Below are 25,317 nucleotides of genomic sequence, written 5' to 3' on the forward strand. Positions count from 1 at the left end.
GGCAATAACCATGGTTACTACTGTGGGAGGATGTGTGGAAAACCGAGTGCTGTGGATGAAGGTAGGGATCCAGGATGTGGCTATTTACCTTGTTGGCAACTTCTTCTGTAACATCTTTAATTTTCTTCTTAACCTCGCCTGTTAAAAGGTTGAGCTGGTTTCGTACAAATTCCAACCTGTCCTTCTGGTCTTCTTCGTCTTCTATCGAATGCACTCTTAAGGCAGGGGAAAAGCAGCCATCAGCCTCTGGTGGACATAAACTCAGACTAACAGTGGGGCTACTAACCCTACTAGGTAGATTCCAGGCAAAATGAAGAGCAAGGAGACCAATTCAATTTGCAGCTCAAACCACTTTTAAGACTGTTTTTCTCCTCTGGTTTTAATCCTGGTCCTTTGAGCAATGTGCTTAACGCTGATATTAAAGGGTCACATCAGAGGTGAAATCCAGCAGGTTCTGGAGAACCGGTAGCGGAAATTCTGAGCAGTTCAGAGAACTGGCAAATACCACCTCTGGCTGGCCCCAGAGTGGGGAGGGAATGGGGATTTTGCAGTATCCTTCCCCAGCCACGCCCACCAAGCCACACCCACCAAGCCACACCCACAGAACTGGTAGTAAAAAAAAATTGGATTTCACCACTGGGTCACATATACCTTTTGATTATCATGTGACCCAGATAATACTGTAGATCAGGGGTGTCAAACTCAATTTCATTGAGGGCCACATCAGGGTTGTGTGGGCATGGCCAGGGTGGGTGTGGCCAGCTTGACATCACTCGTGTGGGGGCGCCTGTGGCGGCCCGAGCGCTCTGCCAGCGAAAACAGGCTCCCGTGCTGTTTTCGGCTGCGACAGCCTCCTGCTGCCGTCTGCTAGCAAAAACAGAGGGCCACGCCCCCCCACCCGTTTTTGCTGGCAGAGGGCTACAGGAGGCCGTCGTGACTAAAAATGGAGACTGGGAGAGCTGCACGCAGCCTGCCCGAGTTCTGGTTTTGCTGGCAGAGGCACCATGGGCTGGTCCTTTGCTGTTTCCAGGGCGGCCCCATGGGCCAGATCTAAGCACCCCCCGGGCTGAATCCAGCCCCACGGGCCTTGAGTTTGACGCCCCTGCAGTAGATCACTCCCTGTCTGGGAGGGAAAAGAAGCCAGCTATTAATTAATTTGGAAGACAGAACCTGGAGGTGGAGTATGGAAAGGAGAGCCATGGGAAGAGACAAAGCAAGCACAGAATTCTTTTGCAAGGCATATGTGTCTGGATTCTCCAGCCATGACTCTGCACTCATCTGTTTCTAGAGCTAGCCTGCCTTTTTCTAAAAGGAACCTCGCTTTAATTATTTGCACTTTTTACTGCTTACTAGGACTGTAAGTGGCATGGTTGGCCTAGTGGTGAAGACACTCGCTTCCCACTCAGAAGGTTGAGAGTTCAATCCTAGATACCTGGCAGGTGTCTCTCTCTCTCAGGGCACAAAGAAAAAATATCTGCTATGAACTCCACGTAGGCGCCAGGAAGGGCAGCTGGCCAATAAATGCTCAGCTCCACTGAGTCGCCCCAAATCTACCACAAATTAAGGGATTACAGTGCAGGGTCGTAAAAAGGGGAAAAATACTTTTCCCCCCTTTAAAATGTGTTTATTGTTGAAGATTGAGGGTTGGACTAGTTGACATACAGGCTTAGCTTCCAACTCAATGATTCTACCCTATATAATATTTACTGTATATATTTAGTGCCTATATCAGCTTTGACTCCTGGCAACTGTCTGGACTATTCCCTGCAGCTTTCTTAGCAATGTTTTTCAGAAAGGGTTTGCCATTGCCTATTTCCTAGGATTGAGTTCTCTCAGTGACTGGCCCAAGGTCACCCAGCTGCCCAAGGCAGGACTACAAGTCACAGTCTTCCAGTTTTCAACCTGGTATCTTAATCACTATGCCTAACTGGTAACCCATTTTAAGGATTTTTAAATTATCATACCTGCAAACAACTTGAGCTCCTCAATAGCAATAGCATTTAAGACTTATACACCACTTCCCAGTGCTTTACAGCCCTCTCTAAGCGGTTTACAGCAGGGGTGAAATGCTCCCGGTTCGGACCGGATCGGGTGATCCGGTAGCGATTGTGGTAGGTGGTTCGGCGATCCGGTAGCGATGGCAGAGCAAAGCTCCGCCCAACCGCCTGGGTGTCGTTACTTCCTGGTTTTAACCAGGAATAATATGTTCTTTACCTTCTGCGCATGTGCAGGTTTTGCGCATGTGCAGAAGGTCTGCGCGTGGATGTGATATGTGCGCGCACTTCCGAACTGGTAAGGAAGGTAAGTAGATTTCACCCCCTGGTTTACAGGTTCAGCATATTGTCCCCCAAGAATCTGGGTCCTTATTTTACCGACCTCGGAAGGATGGAAGGCTGAGTCAACCTTCAGCCTGGTGAGATTCGAACTGCCAAATTGCAGGCAGCCGGCAGTCTGCAGAAGTAGCCTGCAGTACTGCACTCTGACCACTGTGCCACCATGGCTCTTGAATGAAGAAAGGGTGGTACAGAAATAATATTAACAACAATAAACATGACTTGGAGACCGTTTCGTTTTTCCATGGGACTATAGGAACTCAGCAGCGGGCCAATCCGGTGTCACCGGCAAAGTCTCAAATCCGGCTTTCCTCATCTGCTCTACTCACCTCTTACTAACGGGGGAGAAAAGGTCAGTGCAACCTGGTGGCTTTGTCCAGTTTTGGGCAACAAGGCAAACGCAACAGGAGAGGCCTACCTTTGATGGGCTGCCGCCACATTTACGTTGTCCATAATGTTTTTCACAGTCTCAAGGATCTGTTTAGCTCTGATAGTGTGCTGCTCAAACTTGGTTTTCACAGCTGACTGCGAGATACACTCCTGCGAGGGGCCCAAGCCACAACACACATTACTGCAATTCCGTCACCAAAACATTTGGGAATTTCGAGCTTTCAGAGAACGCTCTGATGAGATTATAGGTATACATATGTATAAAATAAAGCAAAGGGGGTGAGGGAGAAAAATAAAACACATAGAACAACAACAACAACAACAACAAAAGACAAGCAGTAACCAAAACCCCAACTATAGAGTAGTGAAATCCTGCTCTCTTTTACAGTTCAGCTAACAGTAATGTGTAGAAAGTAAAAAAGAACGATAAAGGCAACAATTAACAAAAAAAATTCCACTTAACGCAAGCATTTGGGAATCTCAACAGAATTGTTGAGCTATGGGTGATTTATATTAGGGTTTAGATGAACTGCTGAGAAGCTAAGTGGGAAAATGAGAATGCATATATTGGAGGTGTCCACGGGATATATAACGCACATAAGTGGGAGGGGCTTCAATTGTGCCACAGTGGCTGCCATTTTGACTTTTTTTTTTTTTTACATATACTATGGATACTTTTGGCATATGTTCTGCAATTATTAAGACTGTGGCTGGATAAATGCATCTGGATTTCCTTGTGAATGCGTTCTTGAACTAGTTAGAACTTCTAGTCTGCAGCTATAAGTACTTGCCAGCTTTGGTTTTTGAATGATATGGATTGTAGGAAACAGCTGGTTTGACTATTAGTCTAATGCAGAACCATCTACCTTAGGATTGGCTCTCGAAAGTCTCCATCACTCCTCCTGGGAGCTATCTGTGGTCCTTCAGGATGGAGAAATCCTGAGGACCAGCTTCAAGGACTGCATGATGGTCCTTGCCCACATACCACAGAAAGGGGAAGGATAAATGGATTAATGCTTCCTGCATCCATACATAGTGGCTGGAGTATCTCCCACATGCCACAGGCTGAAGACACATTGATCTAGCAGCCATGCTGGTGCTATAATAATCGGATTCTGTTCATGGAAGAAAGCCATCTAGAAATTCCTACATGTGAAGTTTTCACCTCCATGTAAGTGTAACAAATAAACCTGTCTTGCAAGAAGATGTTTATGTTATTCATATGAAGACAAGGTAGCCAAAAAGTCTGTGTAGCCACTACTGGGTCATCACCGGGAATGAGGTCTTCTAGTTTCTCAACCATGGCTATTTGAAGATGGGTGGACTTCAACTCCCAGAATTCCTGTCAGCCATGCTGGCTGAGGAATTCTGGGAGTTGAAGTCCACCCTTCATTAAGTGGCCAAGGTTGAGAAACACTGTTATAGTTTATTCTCTGGTTAGCTTAGATTAAATGTCACCTTCAAGTTCTTATGGCAACATGAGGAATATAATGACTCTTAAATACTTGAAAATCCTTTGTTGAAGGAATAGGGCCTATTCGATTAAGAAGGTACAGGGTTACATCTGAACAGTTACTGGCGGTTCAGTAAAACCTTAAACATTTTATTCACCTGTTTACCAAGAGAAAGTTTATTTTCTTCTTCACTCCTAGACTCTTGAATGTATCCTAACAGAACTTAAAATTGCAGCTCACTCTCAGCCTTAAATAAGGGTTATTAGCAAAAAAAATAGAGTAAGAAACAAAGGAGATATAAAATAGAAATAATAGACAAGAGCCATTACACTCGACGAAGTAGATCTAGAAATCAGCAATGAAAAAGCAAGTGATTCACAGGAACAAGAGCACATTGTTAGAGCTAGACGAGATTCGCAGGGAAAGTCCAATTCCAGGTCAGCAAACAGGTAGAAGAAGGCAGACAAATACAACAAGCAAGTCCAGAGTAGGAAGCTATAAGAAACATTAGCCGTACCTCAGGGATGGGAAAAAAGAGAGAAAATAATAAAAGCAGACAATCAGTTCAAACAATTCCCCTCATTGACAAGGTCAGGACAGAGAGGGGTCTGTATTGGAGCAGGAAAACCTTTCAGCCAACAGTTCAAGAATTCATCTCTAGCCAGGCCCAGCTACAAGAGGGCAGTTGAATGGCTTGGCTAGCAGGCCCCATTCCCTGGACTTTGGGCGGCCTGGCTTAATACAGTTGTTTGGCTTTCTAAGCTGACCATCAATCCTAAAGCAAAACAAAAAAAGAAGGACGAAACATTTCTAATTATTTCCTTCAATGATGTCAATCATGGGTCCTTCAGGTCTCAAGAGATGATAAATAAGAGCCGTGGTGGCACAGTGGTTAGAATGCAGTACTGCAGGGCTAATTCACTGCTCACTCCAGGAGTTCGATTCTCACTGGCTCCAGGTTGACTCAGCCTTCCATCCTTCCGAAGTCGGTAAAATGAGGACCCAGATTGTTGGGGGGCAAATGTGCTGACTCTGTAAACCGCTTAAGAGAGGGCTGTAAAGCACTGTGAAGCGATATGTAAGTCTAAGTGCTATTGTTATACAGCAGATATAATCGTTTTGTCAGCGTCTCACCGCTGACATAGAAAGGAAGATAAGCCCTGGACTTTTGCCTGCTAAATCCCTTTGAAGCTCGGTCTCCGTGGAAATGAAGGGGGGGGGGACATTCCTGTGAAATGACGAGACAAGAAGTCAGGAGAGTGACTTGGAAGATAGCCAATGAGAAGCAGATAATTGGGGATCGGAAAGGGAGGGATTGGGGGGCAAAAGGTCAGTCTTGTCCGCATCGAGTCATGATCCGGTTGCTGTGCTCGAATAAAGAAAAGATTTCCTTAAAGATTGGCAGTTTGGAAATTCATTTATTTTGAGATAGCATCAAAGTCTGACACGTTTATAGCAATAGCACTTAGATTTATATACCGCTTCACAGTGCTTTACAGTCCTCCCTAAGCGGTTTACAGAGTCAGCATATTGCCCCCCAACAATCTGGGTCCTCATTTTACCAACTTTGGAAGGGTGGAAAGCTGAGTCAATCTTGAGCCAGTCAAAATCAAACGCCTGGCGAATGCAGTGTTAGCCTGCAATACCGCATTCTAACCACTGCGCCACCAGTGCTCTGCAGGCTGCCTGGTTATTCAGTTGGTTAGTTTTTCTCCTGAAGCCTTCTACAGCCCTTCATCCCCTTTTCAAATTTGCCTCCACTCCACCCATTCCGTATTTTTCCACTCTTCTTAAAAGATGCTGAGAATTGATTTTCATGCAAAGAGAAGATTCTGGGTTGTGTTCCTAGAAAAGGCGTTAGCAAAGCATACATAACACTACAGTTCTTTTGAGAGGACACTCAAGTTCCTTCTTAGTCAAGAATTTTAATCTCTGAAGCTTGACAGGAACTGAATCAGGGAAACATGATTGTGGTCAGAAGTGGTATTCAGCAGGTTCTGACCAGTTCTGGAGAACCGGTAGCGGAAAATTTGAGTAGTTCGGAGAACCGGTATATACCATCTCTGACTGGCCCCGCCCCCATCTATTCTCTGCCTCCCGAGTCCCAGCTGATCAGGAGGAAATGGGGATTTTGCAATAACCTTCCTCTGGAATGGGGAGGGAATGGGGATTTTACAGTATCCTTCCCCTGCCATGCCCACCAAATCATGCCCACCAAGCCACGCCCACAGAACCGGTAGTAAAAAAATTTGAATCCCACCACTGATTGTGGTGCATCTCTTCCTCCTTCTCTTTTATTTCTTAAACAGTATTTGCAAAAATTACCTCAGTCAATGGTGATGCTACAAAGAAGACAGGCCATAATATGACATGGTGGCATAAGCAACAAGACCAATGATAGTCAACAATACATATAAGTCCAGGGGTGGGTTGCTGGGGGTTCGTAGGGGTTCAGGAGAACATCTAGCTAAGATTCTGTGCAGTTTGGAAAACCCCCAAATCCCACTCCTGGCTGGCCCCGCCCACTCAACCCCACCCCTCAGAGTCCCCACGTGGCCTGTTTTGGATGCAGGAAAGTGCAGGGTGCATGCGGAGGGTGAAAAATGGGCCTATTGGAAGTTCGAGAAGGGCAGAAACAGGCCCGTTTCCGGCCTCCAGAGGGCTTCCGGAGCCTGGGGAAGCCATTTTTGCCCTACTGGAGGCTCAAGAAAAGCCTCCGGAGCCCAGGGAGGGCAAAAATGCCTTCCCACTGTGGTGCAGGAGGCCGACTAGGCCACGCTCACCACAGCCACGCCCACCCAGCAACCGGGCAGAGAACCCCTTGCTAAAATTTTTGAAGCCCACCCCTGATATAGTCACATGGTCATCCAGCTTCTCCTTTTTTTTAAGCCAGCCTCACTGAAATAAAATGGCATTAAGGGTCTCATGGAAACTAACAAGGATCAGGCTAGTTCCTATTTTGTGAGAACTGCAAGGCTTCTTCTGGGATGTCTCATATCAACCTTTGCTGCCTTCTAGAACAGGGAAGGAAAGGGCAGCCCTCCAATTTTCCCCACACTACAATGAAGACCATCCTTTACCATTGGCTGTTAGTCCCGCAGACCCCAGAAGCATTTTAAGAATGATTATTCAATATAAATTCACTCTTGGCTGCTAAGTATCGGATACAGGAAGTACCTCCGTTGTTGTCATATTCAGAGTAAAACATTTAGGCAGAGAGAAAGAGGTCAGTTAACGTCATGTTTTTTTATGACTGAATCTGAAATAAAAGCAATTGTGTTTCCCCAGGAATAAAACTTCAGCCCTGGACAATGCAGAAATATAATAGGCCTAACCTAGAAGCATCTTCATCTATGATAGAAAAACAGTTGGGTTCTCTTGACTTTCTGATATATAAGATAGTCCCTGGAAGAAAAGAGAACTACACTTTGCACTAATGTGCAAAGTTAGCTGAATGTAAGAGTGATTCATAATTATTTGAATGCAGCCCTCTTCTGACTCTCTAAGAAAACCCACCAAGCTCAAGACAAATTTCTTTCTGCAGATAATCCTGGAATGAACAGATCTATGGACGTCATAGGTCATATATACATAGGTCCACTCAATCTGATTTAGATACTCTGTAAGTTTACCTCAAATATTTTTTCAAAATGCTGGAATTCCTGGAACCGCGTCTGAAATCCCTCGGCGATTGCGCCACCTACAAGAGCACAAAACAGAGTGGATGAACAAGACATTTCTCGAACCTGAAGGAGTCTTTTGAAAGTTGGGTGCTTCTGGGGTGGGACAAAATAGCCAGCCTTCAAAAGACGTTAAGATGTTCCATCACCGCTAGAAAGTGGACCTAACATACAATACACACCTCCTTCAGGCATGCCCTGAGCTTTGTGCTTCCTTGCACTGAGAACTTCTTTGGCTGAAACAAAGAAAATTCGGTTTTGGGCTTCAGAACGGTCCACAACCCTGAGCTCATCCACCAAGAAAGTCAGGCAACGCTCCATGTGCTGTTTGCGTACCTGCAGAATGACAATCACAGTGAACGGGATCATCAGTCAGTCTCCATCCATTTACAAAACACAAAAAGCAACTTCTCATTTCTCCGTGCCGCCTCTTGAGGGGCTTACTTTCAGAAGAAAATCTCTGAATTTATGAGATTTCCTTGAGTGTCACCTTAAATCAGGGGTGTCAAACTCGAGGCCCACGGGCCAGATCCGGCCTGTGGGGTGCTTAGATCTGGACCGTGGGGCCGCTGTGGAAACAGCAAAGGACTGGCCCGCATGGCTCTGCCAGCAAAAATGGAGCTCAGGGAGGCCACGTGCAGCCTTCCCAAGCTCTGTTTTCGCTGGCAGAGGGTTGCAGGAGGCCGTCACAGCTGAAAACGGAGTTTGCGAGGGCTGTGTACGACCCTCCTGAACTCTGTTTTCACTTGCAGGAGGCCGTCGCAGCTGAAATGAGCTCAGGAGCCTGTTTTCGCTGGCAGAGTACTTGGGCCACTATTGGCACCCCCAACACGAGTGACATTGAACTGGCCACGCCCCTCCACCCCATCCCACCCCGGAGGTCAAACACAACCCTGATGCGGCCCTCAATGAAATTGAGTTTGACACCCCTGCCTTAAATGAATGTAATGTCTTAAGTACTACTCTAAGCACCCATCAACTCCTTTTTCCAAGAAAATTATAAATCTGTAACTCACATCCTCCATGTATTCAGGTTCTGAAGCAGAAGCATCCCAGCGATTGTTCAGGATGAAAATGTTTGGTTTAGAAAGTTTTTCGTTCACTTTGTGGAAAAACTGTTTTTCCTAAAATAGAGAGATACAAATATGGATCTAGATATAAACTCTCTTTTTACGACCCTGTAATCCCTTAATTCGGGGTAGAGTTGATATAGACAGACACAGATCTATTGAAAGAGCTTTGGGGAACAGCTAGTTGTTCATCAACCTGGCGAAGAATACAGCTTCATTACTTTCCTTCTTCTGCAGAGCTGCTTCTAAGAGGCCCACAGAAGAACTGTTTACAATCATTTTTAAGAACTGATGATGACTGAAATAGTATTTTATTGCCCCTTTTTATTTTATTTTACTTCCCGTCTTTCAGATTAGACAAGCCCTAGACAAGCCAGGGGGGAGTTTCTGAACTTCATTTCAGAAATAAAGATTTCTGAGTTTGTAATTGACTCGCAGATCCAAAGAGTCATAATTCTGTCTGGGATACAAGTGCAAAGAAGATACGAGCACAATCTCCTAACTTCACTCAAATTGATCATTCAGCAGCAGACAGCTAATCGAGGTTATAGTCGTGCTGACCTTCGATTTAAATTTTGTCCCAATACATTTCCAAAACATCTGACGTTTTACTTTGTAAAGATGATACTTTCCAGCTAAGGATTAAAGAATTCCTTTGCTACTTTTCCACTGTGTAAAATCTTCCAAAGAAGCTTAAAATTGGAAATAATCAGAAACGAAAAGAAACAATTATAAAAGATAAAACAGAGAGCAAAAACAGGAGTCCCTGAAAAGCTCCTATTTGCCTTGTAATTTATAGTTATACCCTATAATTACATCCTATAATTTATACCCTATCTATAATTTTTCTCTTCACATTTCACACTCTTAGGTTTTTTCCTTTTCTTTCAGAAGGGAAGAAATGTTTTTACCCAAAGAATTGGCAGTCCAGTGCACACCTCCTTAAGACTGAAGCTTCAATGAATACAGTGGAATTAATTCCCAAGTGAACATTTATTGATCAGCAAAATCAAAAAACCTGTTTTGTGCTAACGTTGAGATGATCCCATACAATTCAAAAGAAGAATTATTTAGTCATCAATGTGATAAAGACAGAAAAAAATGTAACGAGGAGCAACAGCATTAAAAAACTAAAGAAGTCAGAGCAGTCTCCCACCCAAAATACTGTGTTTCCCCGAAAATAAGATCCTGTCTTATATTTTTTTGAACCCTGAAATAAGCGCTTGGCCTTATTGCCATGTGCTCAAAAGCCCGATTGGGCTTATTATCAGGGGATGTCTTATTTTGGGGGAAACGGTAGCAATCCACAAACAGGGTAATCCTTGATTAATGACCGTTTGTTTAATGAAAATTCAATATTACAACGACCTTGGGAAAAAGGACTTATGACTACTACTTGCAATTATGACTGTCACACCACGCCCACGGTTACATGAGTGCAATTCAGGCATAGCAACTAGCTTGCATTTACAATTGGTTGCAGCATTCTGCGGTCACACAATCATGATTTGTGATTTCTGGCAAAAAAAAAAAAAAAAAAAAGTCCAGTTGGGCAAGTTGGGTTTGCTTAAAGACCATGCAATTCACTTAATGACCATGGCGACTCTCTTAATGACCATTGTAAAAACTGTCATACAGTTGGGTTCGACTTGCTTACAATGACGATAGCTTACGGTAAAAATTCTGGCCCCAATTGTCATCAAAAACTCAAGGGCTACCTGTGCCATCAAAAAAATTAGTGGAAAATATTGTGAGAAAATGAAAGGTTTTAATTCAAGATTTCCCTAATATCAGTGGTGGGATTCAGCCGGTTCAGGCAAACCGGTTGCTAAATTGCTGGCTGGCCCCACCCCTCTCCGCTCCACCCCTTCCAGGAGTCCCCACACGCCCCATTTTGGCTCCCAGGTAAGCACAGGGAGGCCTACTAAGCCCAAAATAGGGCGCAGGGGGGCATTTTTGCTCCCAGAAGGGGTGCAGGCCGAGTGCTGCCTGCCACACCCCCTGGCCACGCCCACCCAGCTGATCATTAGGGCAGAGAACCGTTGTTAAATTATCTCAATCCCACCACTGCCTAGTATGGATCATACAATATCAGCTAACAGGAATATTCACTATGCTAGCTTAGAAGGGTGACCGGTGTAGTAGAATAACGCATTTAAACGCAGATAAAGACCTGTGACAGGGATATTTTATACCTACGATGAACTGTTGGATCAATTGCCTCAGAGGGTTCTTAAGACTATTAAAACAAGATATACTTTTTACTTTGAGAAGAAGAAATAGGAATAAAACAAATGAAGGGCTCACTTAAAAAAAGATGAAGACTTACTGTATTCATGAGGGTTGACTCTGAATTAGCAACTAGAACAAAAACATCGGCATCCAGACAGAATTTGTCAATCCAGGTGTCCAGCTCCGTGGTGACATCAGTACCTGGACTACAAAATGAGGGGAGAGTGTTAGAGATGGAATTTGAAAATGTAGAAAAATATAAAAACACATCACACAATCATAGCTTAGTAAAATACATTCTGAATGTGTTTTTGGCTGTACATAGAACATCATCAGAGTTGGAAGGGACTTTGAAGATCTTCTAATCCAACCCCCTGCTCAAGCAGACGACCATATAGCATTCCAGACAAATGGCTGCCCAGTCTCTTCTTAAAAGCCTCCAGTGATGGGGCATCCACAACTTCTGAAGGCAAGCCATTCCATGAATTGTTCTCATTGTCAGGAAATTTCTCCTTAATTCTAGATTGCTTCACTCCTTGGTTAGTTTTCATCCATTTGTCAGCACTTCAAGCTGCATTTACTCTAGTGCTGACATAAGGAGGAGAAGCAGAGGCGTCTGGAAAGGGACGTTTGACTTTTCACCTACTTATTTTCCCTGGAGATAATATCCCCTAGGAGATGGGATGGGAAGGAGGAAATTCCTTTGAGCTGGAGCAGTAGATTAGGGGTAGAATGACTTGGAAGATGGCCAATGAGTGCAGGGGAATGGGGAACGGAAAGGGAGGGTTTTGGGTCTGGAAGTCAGTGTTGGCTTCGATGGAGTTGGGTTTAGAATGCTGTGCTTAATAGTTTTCCTTCAAAGACTTTGTTTGAAATTTATTTGAGATGACCTCGAAACTTGACACCTTTATTTCTTGTCTGGCCTTCAAGTGCTTTAGAAAATAAGATGACCCTCTCTAGAATACTGCTATCATGTCAACCCTAGTCCTTTTTTTTACTAGACATACCCAATTCCTGCAACCGCTCTTCATATGTCTTAGTTTAGTTTAGTTTACTTTATTGTCATTACACATGGTACGAAATTAAATGCCGTCTTCAGTGTACATTATAACTATAAAAATAAAAACACATACATCCTTTACATTCTATATAATTGAAATTGAAAACCCGATATTACACTATACCATAGAATTCAACATGGTTATTGCCCTGGGATATAAGCTGTTTTTCTGCCTATTTGTCCTTGTTTTTATTATCCTGTACCATCTGCCAGATGGTAATAGTTCAAAAAGAAGGTGCCCAGGATGAGATGGATCTTTAAGAATGTTTGAACTTTCTGAAGGCAGCGGGAGCTATAAAGCCCTTCTAAAGAGGGGAGAGGGCAACCAATGATCCTCTGGGCAATGACATTGACCCTCTGGAGTGCTGTCCTATTGGCTGTGCACTGTGCAATTGGCAAACCATACACAGGTGCAGTAAGTTAAAATACTCTCTATGGTGCAGCGGTAGAAAGTCACCAGCAGTTTTTCATCCAGTTGTTGTTTCCTGAGAAGTCTCAGGTAGTATAATCTCTACTGGGCCCTTTTGACCAGTGATGCAATGTGAGTGCCCCAGATCAGGTCCTCTTTTATGATAACACCCAGAAACTTAAAACTGGCCACTTGCTCCACTCAGTCTCCATTGATAAACAAGGGCTGGATGTCTGATCTATTCCTTCTGTAGCCTCCAACCGCCCTAAACATCTTTGTTGCCCTTCTCTGCACTCTTTCCAGAGTCTCAATAAACAAATCAAGACGACTTCCATTCATTACAATTTCCCTTCTTTTTGGACCCTATGATTAAAAGTTTCTGAACAAGCCAGGATATTAAGCTGCAGTCGAGGGTTGGCTTAATCGCTTAGTCTTTTCAGAGACTGGTTTGAACGATGAAACAATAATGGGAAGCTATAGCCAAGACGGAGTGTGTGTTTAAAAGGAAGACACCTTGAGAATGAATCCAAAAGAGTTGTAATACCTGTCTACTAAGACCAAGTCGTCTCTCAAGAGAGCACATTTGGTTTTAGGCCAAAAGACATGAACTAAGCAACCAGCTTCTAAGTCTTTATCCATATGGAGTGCGTGAGCCAGCTGATTGACTGTCTGCAAAGGAAGAACAAGTTAAGATAAGGTCAGTGGCATGACAACTTGAAGACACTTGAATATTATCTGAAGCAGCAACAAACTACCGTATTTTTCTCACTATAAGACGCACCGGACCATAAGACGCACATTAGCTTTACAGGAGGAAAACAAGGGGAAAAAAATCTGCCTCTGCCTCTGCCTCCCAGCATCCATCTGGTATTCATCTGGCTAGTGTCCTTGCAGCAAACAGCAAACAGCCTGGTCAGCTTCAGCACATTATTGCAGCCCCAGCACGTGGCTCATCAGGGCTCCACTCAGTTGCGCCCACTATCGGTCAACTGAGCTGAGCCATTGCCGCCGCCGGAGAACACCGTTCACCATTGCAGCCTATTGCCAACACCGTCATTTGGTTGCAGCGAACAATGGCGGCAATCCCTGCCGCTTAGAACAGCTGATTGGCGGTATTCCGGGAGGTCGATCCAACCGCTGATCAGCTGCTTGGCAGCGAAGGCTCCAGCATTCTCCGGCGGCGGCAAATGGCGCTGCCACACCAACCCTTCTCCCCCACCACAATATTCACTCTATGAGTTGCACAGACATTTCCACCCACTTTTTTGGGGGTAAAAAGTGCGTCTTAGAGTAGGAAAAATACGGTAAGTTTCTAGGATACATTTTTTTTTTGTTTACATCAGTTGGGGATGGGGAATTCTAGTAAACAAAATAAAAACCAATGGGATCTTTACATTAATACCTCTGCTTTTTTCAAAAGAGCAGGGAAAGGAAGGGAGCCCCTTCCTTCTGGTCTTCAAAATACGCCTGGGGCCTGAACTTTAATATTGCATAGGAGGAAGGGCATGGGAAGAAATATTGCTTTGCTCATGGAAAATCAGCCAATATTTGGGGAAAGACAAATTAGGAATGAGGATACAAAGATGAGCAAATAGATTCTGAATTCACATGGCTTATGGCACAAGGGTTGGTGAAAAATGAAGCATGTGTATTAACTGAAGCACTACAGAATATATGCTACATGGACTGTTCATATGGAACTCTGGAATTATCTTGGCCTGATAGAAAGAGGCAGAATATGATTTTAACATATACTGTGCAATATGGAATTCTAACCTCTAATAGAGACTGATTAAACTCATTCAACAGACTAATCCCTGGTATGTTTTGTTTAGTTTTGGTTTAGTGCAATGTCTGATCTAAGTTAGATGCGACTTACTCATCAAAAAGAACCATGGCCACAGTTTGCAAAACAAAATTGTCTTATCAATTCTTTTATCTTTTGTCCACGGAACCTTCTCCAATTCCAAAAATTCACATAAGGAAAATAAAATTAAGCCATACTAAATAAGTAACATACTAACTATTGCTTGCCTAGATCTTGAATAACAGCATACATGTTTTCTAACACATATTAAGCCTTGTTCCCCAAATGGCTTAATTTTAGCACTGTGTATGTAACACATTAAAACATACGTGCCCAACATTGCATAGCAAAACATTCTGACACTAAAACAGTCGATCCCGAGTGTTCTTATTGCTCCTTGATTTACCACCACAATTGGGGCTGGATCTTCCATTGCTAAGTGGTGCTGTCGTTAAACGAGTCATGCCCAATGTTGCAACCTTTTTGGTTGCAGTGGTTAAGTGAATCTGTTTTCCCCCATTTACTTTGCTTGTTTGAAGTCCCCTGGGAAGTTTGCAAATGGCGACCCTGGGATACCGCAACCATTGCAAATACATGCTGGTTGCCAAGCGCCCAAATTTGGATCATATGACTGTGGAAAGGCTTCAATGATCATAAGGGTGAGGACTACTGGAGGTGTTCCATGCCTCTGTAATTTCGGACAGCAACTAAACAAATGGTTGTAAGTTAAGGACTACCAGTATACTGGCTGGAGAATTCTAGGAGTTGAAGTCCACACCTCTACATGTTGCCGAGTTGCTCTATACTATTACCGTACTTTTCAGAGTATAAGACGCACTTCCCCCACCCCCCCAAGAGGGTGGAATGTTGGTGCGTCTTATACACCAAATACAGCCATTTTTGGCCTCCCAAAACTCTGCCCCGTGTGTCCCGTTTTCGTCAAAAACAGGCCCATTTTTCACAAAAACAGGATGCGTGGAGGGTTTGCAAGGCCTGCAGAGTGCTCCTGAGGGCTGGGGAGGGCAAAAACGCAATGGATGGGCGGTTTGGGAGGCCAAAAACGGGCCCGTTTTTCATGAAAACAGAATACGCAGAGGGTTTGGGACAGTGGTGAAATCTAAAATTTGTTACTACCGGTTCTGTGGGTGTGGCTTGGTGGGGGGGTAATGTGACTGGGTGGGCATGGCCATTTTTTTTTTTTACTTTTAAAACCACGCTTTCAAAAGGCTCTGACAATCCCAGCTGAGTTGCCTGATCGTTAGAGGCATTTAAAAGAAAAAAAGTCTCTGCCGATCAGGCAACTCAGCTTGGATCGCCAGAGGCATTTAAAAGAAAAAAAAGAGTTTTTTTTCTTTTAAAAGCCTTTGACGATCCCAGCTCAGCAGCGCAATCATCAGAGGCGCTTTTTTTTAACTTTTAAAAGCATTTTTTCGGCTGAAGAGGTTGTAGAAAAAATGCTTTTAAAAGTAAAAAAAAAAAGCCTCTGATGATTGTGCGGCTCAGCTGGGCTTGCGGGGGGGGGGGGGGATTTTTGCTACCGGTTATCCGAACCACCTGCCTCCATCACTACCCGATTGGGCAATCCAGTCCGAACCGGGAGCATTTCACCCCTGGTTTGGGAGGCCTGCAGAGTCCTCCTGGGGGCCAGAGAGGGCAAAAACTATTTTTTTCTTGTTTTCCTCTTCAAAATCTTGGTGCGTCTTATAGTCCGAAAAATACAGTATGTGTCCCAGAAAATATAATTTTACACATTTTGCATCAAACCGCCTCTGATCTTTTTTTAAAAAATAAAATAAAATTGGAGGGCCTTTCTGTGATAGTGAGAAACCAATCCTTGCTTGTAAAAAGAGGGAGCAAACTGCTTGTAGCTACGACTAATAACTTTTCTATCAAACACGGAGAGGAGGACAGAGATGTCCTTGGAGCAGATATGAGACAGCTGTTAGGAAAATATGAGCTCAGCCAGGAAAAAGAAATCTAAAATTGTCCTGTCTCTATGCTTTTTGATATAAAGGGGATGGGAGAGAAAACTCTGTCAGGTTTTCAATGTTTTGTTATTTGACTCTATATGGATAGTCCTCGACTTACATCCAGAGTTTTTTCCAAAAATTTCTGTGGCTAACTTAGTAACACGGTTGTTAAAGGGAATCTGGCTTCCCCATTGATTTTGCTTGTCAGAAGGTTGCAAAAGGTGACACTGCAATCATCATAAACAGAAGCGCCCAAATTTTGATCAGGTGACCATGGGGAGGCTCCAAAAGTTGTGTGAAAAATGGTCACAAGTCACTTTTTTTTCAATGCTGTTGTAACTTTGAACAGTCACTAAACAAATGGTTGCAAGTCAAGGACTATTTCCTCTTATAATGACCCCATAATCCCTTGTGGGGTGGAGTCTGGGCAACTGAATGGAGCTGAGTTTTTATTGGCCGGATGCCTTTCCTGTCACCGCTGTGGAGTTTTTTTCCCCAGCGGATATATTTTCATTGTGCTCAGAGAGAGAAATATCTGCCTCTACCTAGAATTGAACTCACAGCCTCGAGATTGTGATGCGAGAACTCCACCTCTAGGCCATCGCATCACTCTAAGTCAAGGACTAGTATTTTAATAAAATACTGCAGAGTTCTTCTTTTATCTCCTGAAGTGCCTGTTTCCTGACCTGCCTTATTTCAAGGGGCTACCAGCAAAACAGCCGTAAGGAAGACTCACCTTGACGCTCTTCTTTTCGTCTGAGCCTTCAGTCATCAGGTAAGCTTTATCGCCATCGGTTCCTTCTACGCTGAGAAAGCAGTTAGTGGTGTGCCCAATGCCACTTGGCAACACTTTGTCCCACAGCATTGCGTTGATCACAGAACTCTTCCCACTGCTGGTTCTATACAACAGGGCAGGAAGAGAACGGAAAGGTGAATTTTTAAATCTTATACTGTAGCCAAGATTATGAATTGTCTGGGCAATAATTCCAGATTGCAGTCTAGAAAGTCTTAATCCTGAAGCAAACTGTGTACATTTGCTACCTTTATCTTATATATCCTCATCATCTTCTTTTAACAACCCCATAATCCCTTGGGGGGTGGAGTTTGGGCAACTGAATGGAGCTAGCAGAGTGTTTACTGGCCGGATGCCCTTCCTGTCACCAATGTGGAGTTTTGTTCATCAGATACATTCTCATTGTGCCCAGAGAGAGAAATATCTGCCTCTACTTAGGATCGAACTCACAGCCTCCGGATTGTGAGGCGAGAGCTCCACCTCTAGGCCACCACACCACACCACTCCTACCTTTCTTATACATCAGTATCATTAATTATACACCCAGAGGACAGCTCAGTCCTTCAAAGTAGACCAGACTAGGAAACCAACATTTACAATGCTAATACTAATTTTATAATAAGGTTATGGTAACAGAATCTTGCAAATCTGAATTGCCTTTTTTCCTCTTCTATTTATCTACATAAGAATTAGGGATAGTCTTGCCTAAAACGCTTTCTCAAATTATATTTCTGCCCCTGACTCAGATTTATCTGACTGTTGTTTTGGTTGCAGCTCTTCTTTCTGTTCCTCGAGATTATTTTTTCTTCCCATTATACCTACCTCCACCCATTTCTATTATTTTGTTAATTTATTTTGGTTTGGGTGATGATGGGAGAGAAAAGTAGCAAGGAAAGGCAATGAAATCTTTGCAACTTTGCTAATGTAAAAGCAGACATTGCTCAGACCCCTCATTTTAATATACAGGTAATCCTTGAGTTATGACCAAAATGGAACCTTGCCCATCACTGTCATAAATTGTGATGGCTGTAAATGTTATTGGAGATTTTATTACCTTTTTTGGGGTGGTCAGTAAGCAAATCAATGATTTATTATGGACCACAAGTAAATGCAGATTTTTCGTGAAATTGTTGCAGAATATAGTCATGTGACCTACAGGGTGCTGGAAATGGCCATAAAAGTGGCTTGATGCTGGGCACCTGAAGTGTGACTGTGGGGGGGGAGGGTACACAACCATTGGAACTTCGAACCAGATTGTAAGTATTCCCCAGGTAGGTGTTGAGGACTACCTATAGGTAAGAACTAGAAAGTTGCTTTCATTTCTAATGATAGCAAAGCCACTGTAAAAGCTAAATTGCACATATTCTATTTTTATGGCAAACACATTGCGCCAAAGGCAAAATCTGTAGGAGTGGGCAAGTCAGAAAAGTCAAGATGGCAGCTGCAATTAAAGCCTCGGCCCTTTTTCGGAGGAAAAAATCCTGAGTGTCAGCCCTGGTCCGCCTGGCGGCCCAGGGCTGCCATTCCGGTGGGGGAAGGAGAGACCAGGGCGGCCATTCTGATGGGGGAAGGAGAACCACACAGCCGTGCCATGCCCACCAAACTCTGCGCCTACCGGATTAACCGACCCACATCACCATCGGCGAGATCAAATCAGCCCCGGCCAGCCCCATTTACCGCAACTGACTACGCAGCTGTGAAGTGGCCAAAAACAGCTGAGAAATGGGGCGGGCGCCTGCACACCAGGTGTGCCTCCCCATTTCAAGCCTAATAACTTCCACCTGAGGGTTGGGGTGCGCAGCCGGGTGGGGCTGGGGAAGCACTTAAATGGTGAAGGTGAGCACTGGGCGGTTAACCCTGACTTTATTTCACTTGGTGATTGTCAGTTTGTGCCGGCGTTTTCCTGACAAAGATAAAGCCATTGTAAACCAGAACTGTGTTCTTTGGTATTTTTTTCCGTGAATTACCAGAACCTGACACTGAGACTGATATAATCTACTGAGAAATTATATTGTACAAGCATCAACAGTGAATGAAAATTGGTTATGAAATAGCATTGGGGTAACTCAATTCTGAGCTTAACTTCCTCGTGAAGTATGGTTTTAATGGCTTCTCAGGTAATGTGTTTGAAATAGTTTGAAATGTATTATATTTCCCAAGAGAAGAACCTCACCCATTTATTCCCACAAATGGCAACTCTTACCTGCCAAAAAAAGCTACTTTCATATGCCGTCGTGCTAATACTTCACCAATTACGGCCAGCTTGTTTTTATAGGCCTGTATTTTTTTAAGCTCGTCCATGGTAGCTATGCATTCAAGCTGTGGGTTTCTGTGTGTTTCTGTCATCAGAGAGAAAAACAAGAGTTATAGAAGGCTGCCGCAGGACTACAATACTTTTTCTATGCAATTTCACTAAATCCATGCAATTCTAATAGAATAGAAATAGAATAGAAATAGAATAGAATTCTTTATTTGCCAAGTGTGATTGGACACACAAGGAATTTGTCTTTGGTGTATAAGATCTCAGTGTACATAAAAATACATTCATCAAGAATCATAAGATACAACACTTAGTGATAGCCATAGGATACTAATAAGCAATCAAATCATACTAGGAAACAATAAAAACAATACAAGCTGTAAAGATACAAACAACATGGATACAGCCATAAGTGGGAAGAGGTAGGTACTAATAAGGATGAGAAGAAGAATAGTAATACAGTCTTAGTAGTTAATTTGACAGTGTTGTGGGAATTAGTTGTTTAGCAGAGTGATGGCATTCAGAAAAAAACTGTAAGGGAAAATTTAAGGGAAAACTTTTTCTCAAAGAGCTGCCGTGCCAACACTATGAATTCTCAAATAACTATGGGCCAGGACCTGCCAGGTTGAGGAGAATGGGATGTCAAAAATTTCTGTAAACATAATAAGGTTTGAACAGGCAAAGTGGGAACTTGCTCTGGCTCTTATTCTCATTTTGCCTGAGCCAAGTAGTGGGCACAGCATATATATTATTTGACTGTCACCTGTATAAGACAGAGAGGGATCAATATCTTGAAGTGCACATTGGACAAACAGCCTATTAGGATCCTTACATTAAAACACATATTTCATTTGTGGTCGGAATCCAAAAATTACATATACCCTGTTTCCCCGAAAATAAGACATCTCCTGATAATAAGCCCAATCGGGCTTTTGAGCGCATGCGCTAAAATAAGCCTCCCCCCGAAAATAAGCCCTCCCCGAAAAAAATTAAACTCAGAGCTGGAAATCAAGTAAGACGGCAAGAGGAGCCCCATCTTGCTCCATGCACCCCAAAATAATAAGACCTCCCTGAAAATAAGTCCGCTTATTTTGGGGTTCAAAAAAATATAAGACAGGGTCTTATTTTCGGGGAAACACAGTAGTATGGCCTTTTATTGGAACAAAACAATTCAGTTGAGAACTGCATATGTGAATTTAGGTAAAATGTAGAGATGACACAGAAACATGATTTGCATTTTCCTTCACTTATGTCTCTTATGCCGTTTTCTAACAAATACCCTTATTGTTTTATATTTGATATTTGGTATTCTGATATGGCCTAACAGTTAATCAATGAAATATTATGCTTTGTCGTACAGTTAGCCAGATGTTCTGAATTATTTTGGGCACCTCTAATTATTCTCGATATATTTGATAAGCAGCATATATTGTCTGTCAACTTTTAAGAAGCTTCTAAAATTTGATTTGTGTCATTAAAATCAATGTTCTCCGAGAAGCACTATAGATATCAAATGCTGTTTAGGAGCCACAGAATATGAATCCATTCTCAAAGCCAATCACTGCCACTCAGTTTCATAACCTAAACCTTTTTAATACTTCTGTGACATTAGAGCAGTTAACCAATCAAATGAAGCTGACATAATGTGTCATTCTCAGGCCAATTAGAACAACTCAAGCAATGATTCAGGAGATAATAGGTGGACAAAGATCAAAGCACCAACATTAGGAAGGTACAATTAGCTTACCATATCTAGAGGCCTTTTTCTGGTGTTATAAAGTGTGATGAGGCACCAATATAATTTTCGGCTGTTTCTTTCTTTATAGTTATTACAAAAAACAGAAAACCTGCCAGCAATTTATTGGCTGACCAAAATGTAAGGAATCTGATATTCACCTTGTGGCACTGTGTACAATAAAACATTTGTGAATTTTAACCACCGTTAAAAGAGCGATGAAAGAAACGCCTTCCAAAGGGGCAACTCATGAATATTCCCAAGTGTGAAACACTTCTCTTTGAATCATTAAAGCTTTTGTGAGGTTCATGCAGCTGCTTCCTATCTTCCCATACATGGGCCAGTGCAGCTGCCTCCCTTACTCTCCCCAAAATATGCATTCCTTGCCCTATTTGGCTTAAAACCAACCTTCAACAAAGTTTGCTCCTTCGGTAACAAAATTCAGTAGTTCTTCAAAAATGGCAGTAATTGTCTTCTTGGCCAACACAAAGTGTTTGAGTGGAGAGGTATTAAGGTCCGCCATGATGGAACTGAAATGATATTGAAGTTAACAATCAGGTATTCAGCTGGAAACCAGGAGACTGAGAGTTCTAGTTCTGCCTTCAGCATTAAAAACCGGCTGGGTGACTTTGGGTCAGTCATTCCACCTCAGTCCAACCGACCTCACAGGTTTGTTGTTGTTGGGAAAATAGGAGGAAGAAGGAACATTAGGTATATCCACCAACTGGAGTTATTTATATAAATAATAAAGGCCAGACATTAAATAAATAAATCCCACCCAGAAAATGTCTTCCATGGTCATAAACAGAGTTTTAACTCCATGATGACCTGGAAAGAACATGGCTGGTTAACTACCTGTCTAAAGGGAGACAGAATTCTATTTAGACCCACGAATTATCCAATATGCTTCTTCCAGCCCACAGTCACAGCAAATATGACAAGTCAGGGGACAGTTGAAACTGCCACCATATTGGTAAACTCTATTGATGTGTTTTCCTTAATTGTGGGAAATGTTTGCTCCCTAATTTCGAAATGTCAAAATTCAGGAATACATCTGCTCATAGAGAGTAGAACCATGCTTTTTGTTGTGGCTTTCCATGTAATAAAGAGTAAATGGAAACAACAACATATATATATATGTGTGTGTGTGTGTGTACGTACACACACGCACACATATACACATACATACACACAAATATACATATACACATATCTATCTATCTATACATACACACAATGTTAATCTATTTTGCTATGTAATCTCTTCATAAAATTCCCTCAGACTAAAAATCTATTTTGTGGCATTTTGTGCATGAATTTTGTTTTGGATAATTGTCATACCTCGGAGAGAAGATGGGGCGGGGGGGGAAGAAATGCATAAATTAATTCATAACTGTAAAATATATTAAGTCAGTATAAAAATCACATTCACTTCATCCAACCTAGATTCATCTTTTAATTCAAAACAGATATATGGTTAGAAAACAAAGCACTTATTACTCATGTTTATCTTTTTTGTTTCATAACCCAACAACTATTTTTTTCACCTTAGCAATGGAGTTTTCCTTCTGCATATATTGTCAATATTTGTGGATGAAATGCAAAATAGCTGATGTTTGGAACCCTCTTTTAAAAACACCTTATTGCTGAAAACTGTCAAATGGAGGTTTGAAACTGACTAGCTTTTTCAGTCCAGGATGAAACTAGGAAAATACAGCAGGGCTAAAAAGCTTTAGAGTCTTATTTTCCCAGTGCCACACTGACCTAGATAATAAGAGTGTATGCGCCCTGCCTACTAGCACCGCCAATTTAATGCTGTGCATGGCATCTGTTTTTCCCGGAAATGGATTGTGTTGCAACGGTGGCTAACCAACCCGTGTTATTTGCAAATAGATTAGTATCAAATTAACAAAATATTGCACAAATGCTATTGATGCTGCCCAAATTAAGATGTCTCATTTGAGGAAACGAAACTTTCATTTCCATACAGCCTAAACAGAAACAAAGGAGCATGCAATAGCAGTGAACAGCTTAAAATATTTATCAGAGCCAAGGGGGGTTTAGGCAGCAGAGGCCATGTCTCATACATTAATTCCTAACACTAGTGTGCTATGTGCAAAGCACAAACCAAAATTAAATCCATATGGAATCCAGTCAAATGATCAAGAAAACTACTCCCAGCTGGACTTTGACCACAAAAGGTAACTTGTGCACACATACAGAGCATATTACTTTACAGAAGGTTGCTAGGGAGCTCATATCTATTTCTCTTATAGCTATATTTTTGTATAGATCTAATGTCTATGCTGGGTTCTCCAAAGTGGCCAATATTGACCTCAGGGGACTATTTATTATTATTATTAGTAGCAGTAGTAGTACCATGAAAGTAATATTTATTAAATTATTGTCTTTTAATAAATGTTTGGTGGTCAATGAGCATTAAGGAGACAATGAACTGAAGAGTTTGGTCCACCCAATCTTTCAATTGCAGCAAGTAGCTGAAAATAAGGATGAGGAGCTAGCAAAGTCTTGAAATCTCCCTCTGAAAGTTCAAAACACGTAAAAGCACAATCTTTGGTCTGCAATTTTTTAAACTGATCTGGCCTGGTCTTTCTCTCCCACCCAGAATTTTCCATCTGTTGCTCCTCAAAGCAAGACGGTTTCTGGTTTTTCTGGCCATCAGCTCACCAGGCTCCTTCCTCTCCCCAAGGCAAGACCTATGGAACAGAAGTTGCCTTCGGAAGTTGTGGAAGCGTCATCAATTGAGACCTTCAAGACTGGACTGCCATTTGTCAGAAATGGTGTAGGGTCTCCTGCTTGAGCTGGCGGGGGAGGGGGTTGGACTAGATAATCTATAAGGTCCCTTCCAACTCATCTGACTGCTAGTTCAGCAGATCAGCGGATCAAATCTCACCGGCTCAAGGTTGACTCAGCCTTCCATCCTTCCAAGGTGGGTAAAATGAGGACCCAGATTGTTGGGGGCAATATGCTATTTAGTATACTGTCTTTGGTGTAAGCCGCCCAGAGTCCTCGGAGAGTGGACGGCATAAAAATATGAATAATAAAATATAATAAATAAATAATATCGTCCCAAAGCCAAGTTTCAAGCCAAGGGTGGGGGTGGGGGGGGGTTTGTCCAGAGCCAGCTTTTTGCAAAAAAGACCCTTTGGTTAAAAGCTTTAAAGGGGATTAGCCTTGGCCAAAAACCCCTTTTCTCAAGAGTTGCAAACTTCAGAATGACCAGAAAAGAAAACTTTTCAATGCATTGAAGATGCTCCCTAAATCCAGCAATGAAAGGTCTGCAAAAAAAAAAAAAAAAAAAAACCAAGGGACCCGACAGAAACTTTTTCAGACTGAACCCCTCCCCCCAAAAAATCCGTTGCCCCCTTTCTTTCCTAAACGACCCCCCCCATAAACAGCTGCCCCTAAACTCCCTCTCTGTTTCTCCCCACCCCCAACCTGATCAGATTAAAAAAAAGAAATATGTAAGTGACTGCAAATGCCCCAGAATTTCAGGGTTGGGGCTGCCCAGGAAACGTGGGCAACCAGGAAAGACCCCACCCCAACCCCACCCCGAGGAAAAGTTCGGCCTGATACCCACCTAGCCCGCTCCAGGGACTTGGGACTACAAGTCCCGGACGCCCAGTCCGCTGGGCACTGTAGTCCAACGCATCTTGGGGGGAGAAGCACGAGGTGGGGAGGAAGGAAGGCTGCCAAAACGCCCTTGGGATGGACGCGAAGCCCCCCACCCCGCACGCTGGGGTCCACCAATTACCCCCCCCGCCTCACTAATTAAGAGAGGGCTAATTAAATGGCTAGAGGCTTCCCCCCCCACCTTACCTGGCAGGATGCGCGAGGATCTTGGCAAGACCCGCGGGGCTCGCGCCCCCCCACCCCGCCTCAGAACCTCAGCGGCTTTGCTCCGCCTCCCGCTCTCGCCCAATCACGAGGAAGCGGCGGCCACTTCCGCCTCCTCTCCCACGCCGGCTGTGCTTTGCCTCATCTTTATACTCCCGGTTCTTACGCGCCGGGCCTCGGTTTTTTTTTTTTTTTTTCCTTCGGAGCATGCGCAGGACGCTTCGGTGTTCTATCTCGTGGTCTCCTTCGGCTCCTTCGTACGACAG

At 43.1% G+C, this 25,317-nt stretch overlaps 1 protein-coding gene across 1 annotated transcript in view; it reads right to left on the minus strand.

The window, feature by feature from the left end:
• The window catches only part of MFN1 (mitofusin 1), a 32,590-nt gene extending 7,505 nt beyond the window's left edge, over positions 1 to 25,085 (minus strand). Inside the window, exons 1-11 of the mRNA XM_034438933.3 lie at positions 25,034 to 25,085; positions 21,602 to 21,723; positions 19,402 to 19,537; positions 17,142 to 17,304; positions 13,173 to 13,297; positions 11,257 to 11,365; positions 8,874 to 8,981; positions 8,040 to 8,193; positions 7,810 to 7,877; positions 2,752 to 2,873; positions 89 to 215 (exon numbers count right to left, since the gene is read on the minus strand). Of these exons, the coding sequence (XP_034294824.1) occupies positions 89 to 215; positions 2,752 to 2,873; positions 7,810 to 7,877; positions 8,040 to 8,193; positions 8,874 to 8,981; positions 11,257 to 11,365; positions 13,173 to 13,297; positions 17,142 to 17,304; positions 19,402 to 19,537; positions 21,602 to 21,716 (1,227 nt within the window). The 5' untranslated portion in view covers positions 21,717 to 21,723; positions 25,034 to 25,085. The remainder of the gene's footprint in view (positions 1 to 88; positions 216 to 2,751; positions 2,874 to 7,809; positions 7,878 to 8,039; positions 8,194 to 8,873; positions 8,982 to 11,256; positions 11,366 to 13,172; positions 13,298 to 17,141; positions 17,305 to 19,401; positions 19,538 to 21,601; positions 21,724 to 25,033) is intronic.
• Positions 25,086 to 25,317: the final 232 nt, after the last annotated feature.

This window comes from Pantherophis guttatus, chromosome 6 (assembly GCF_059756535.1).
Source record: "Pantherophis guttatus breed Tessera chromosome 6, ASM5975653v1, whole genome shotgun sequence".
NCBI lineage: Eukaryota > Metazoa > Chordata > Lepidosauria > Squamata > Colubridae > Pantherophis > Pantherophis guttatus.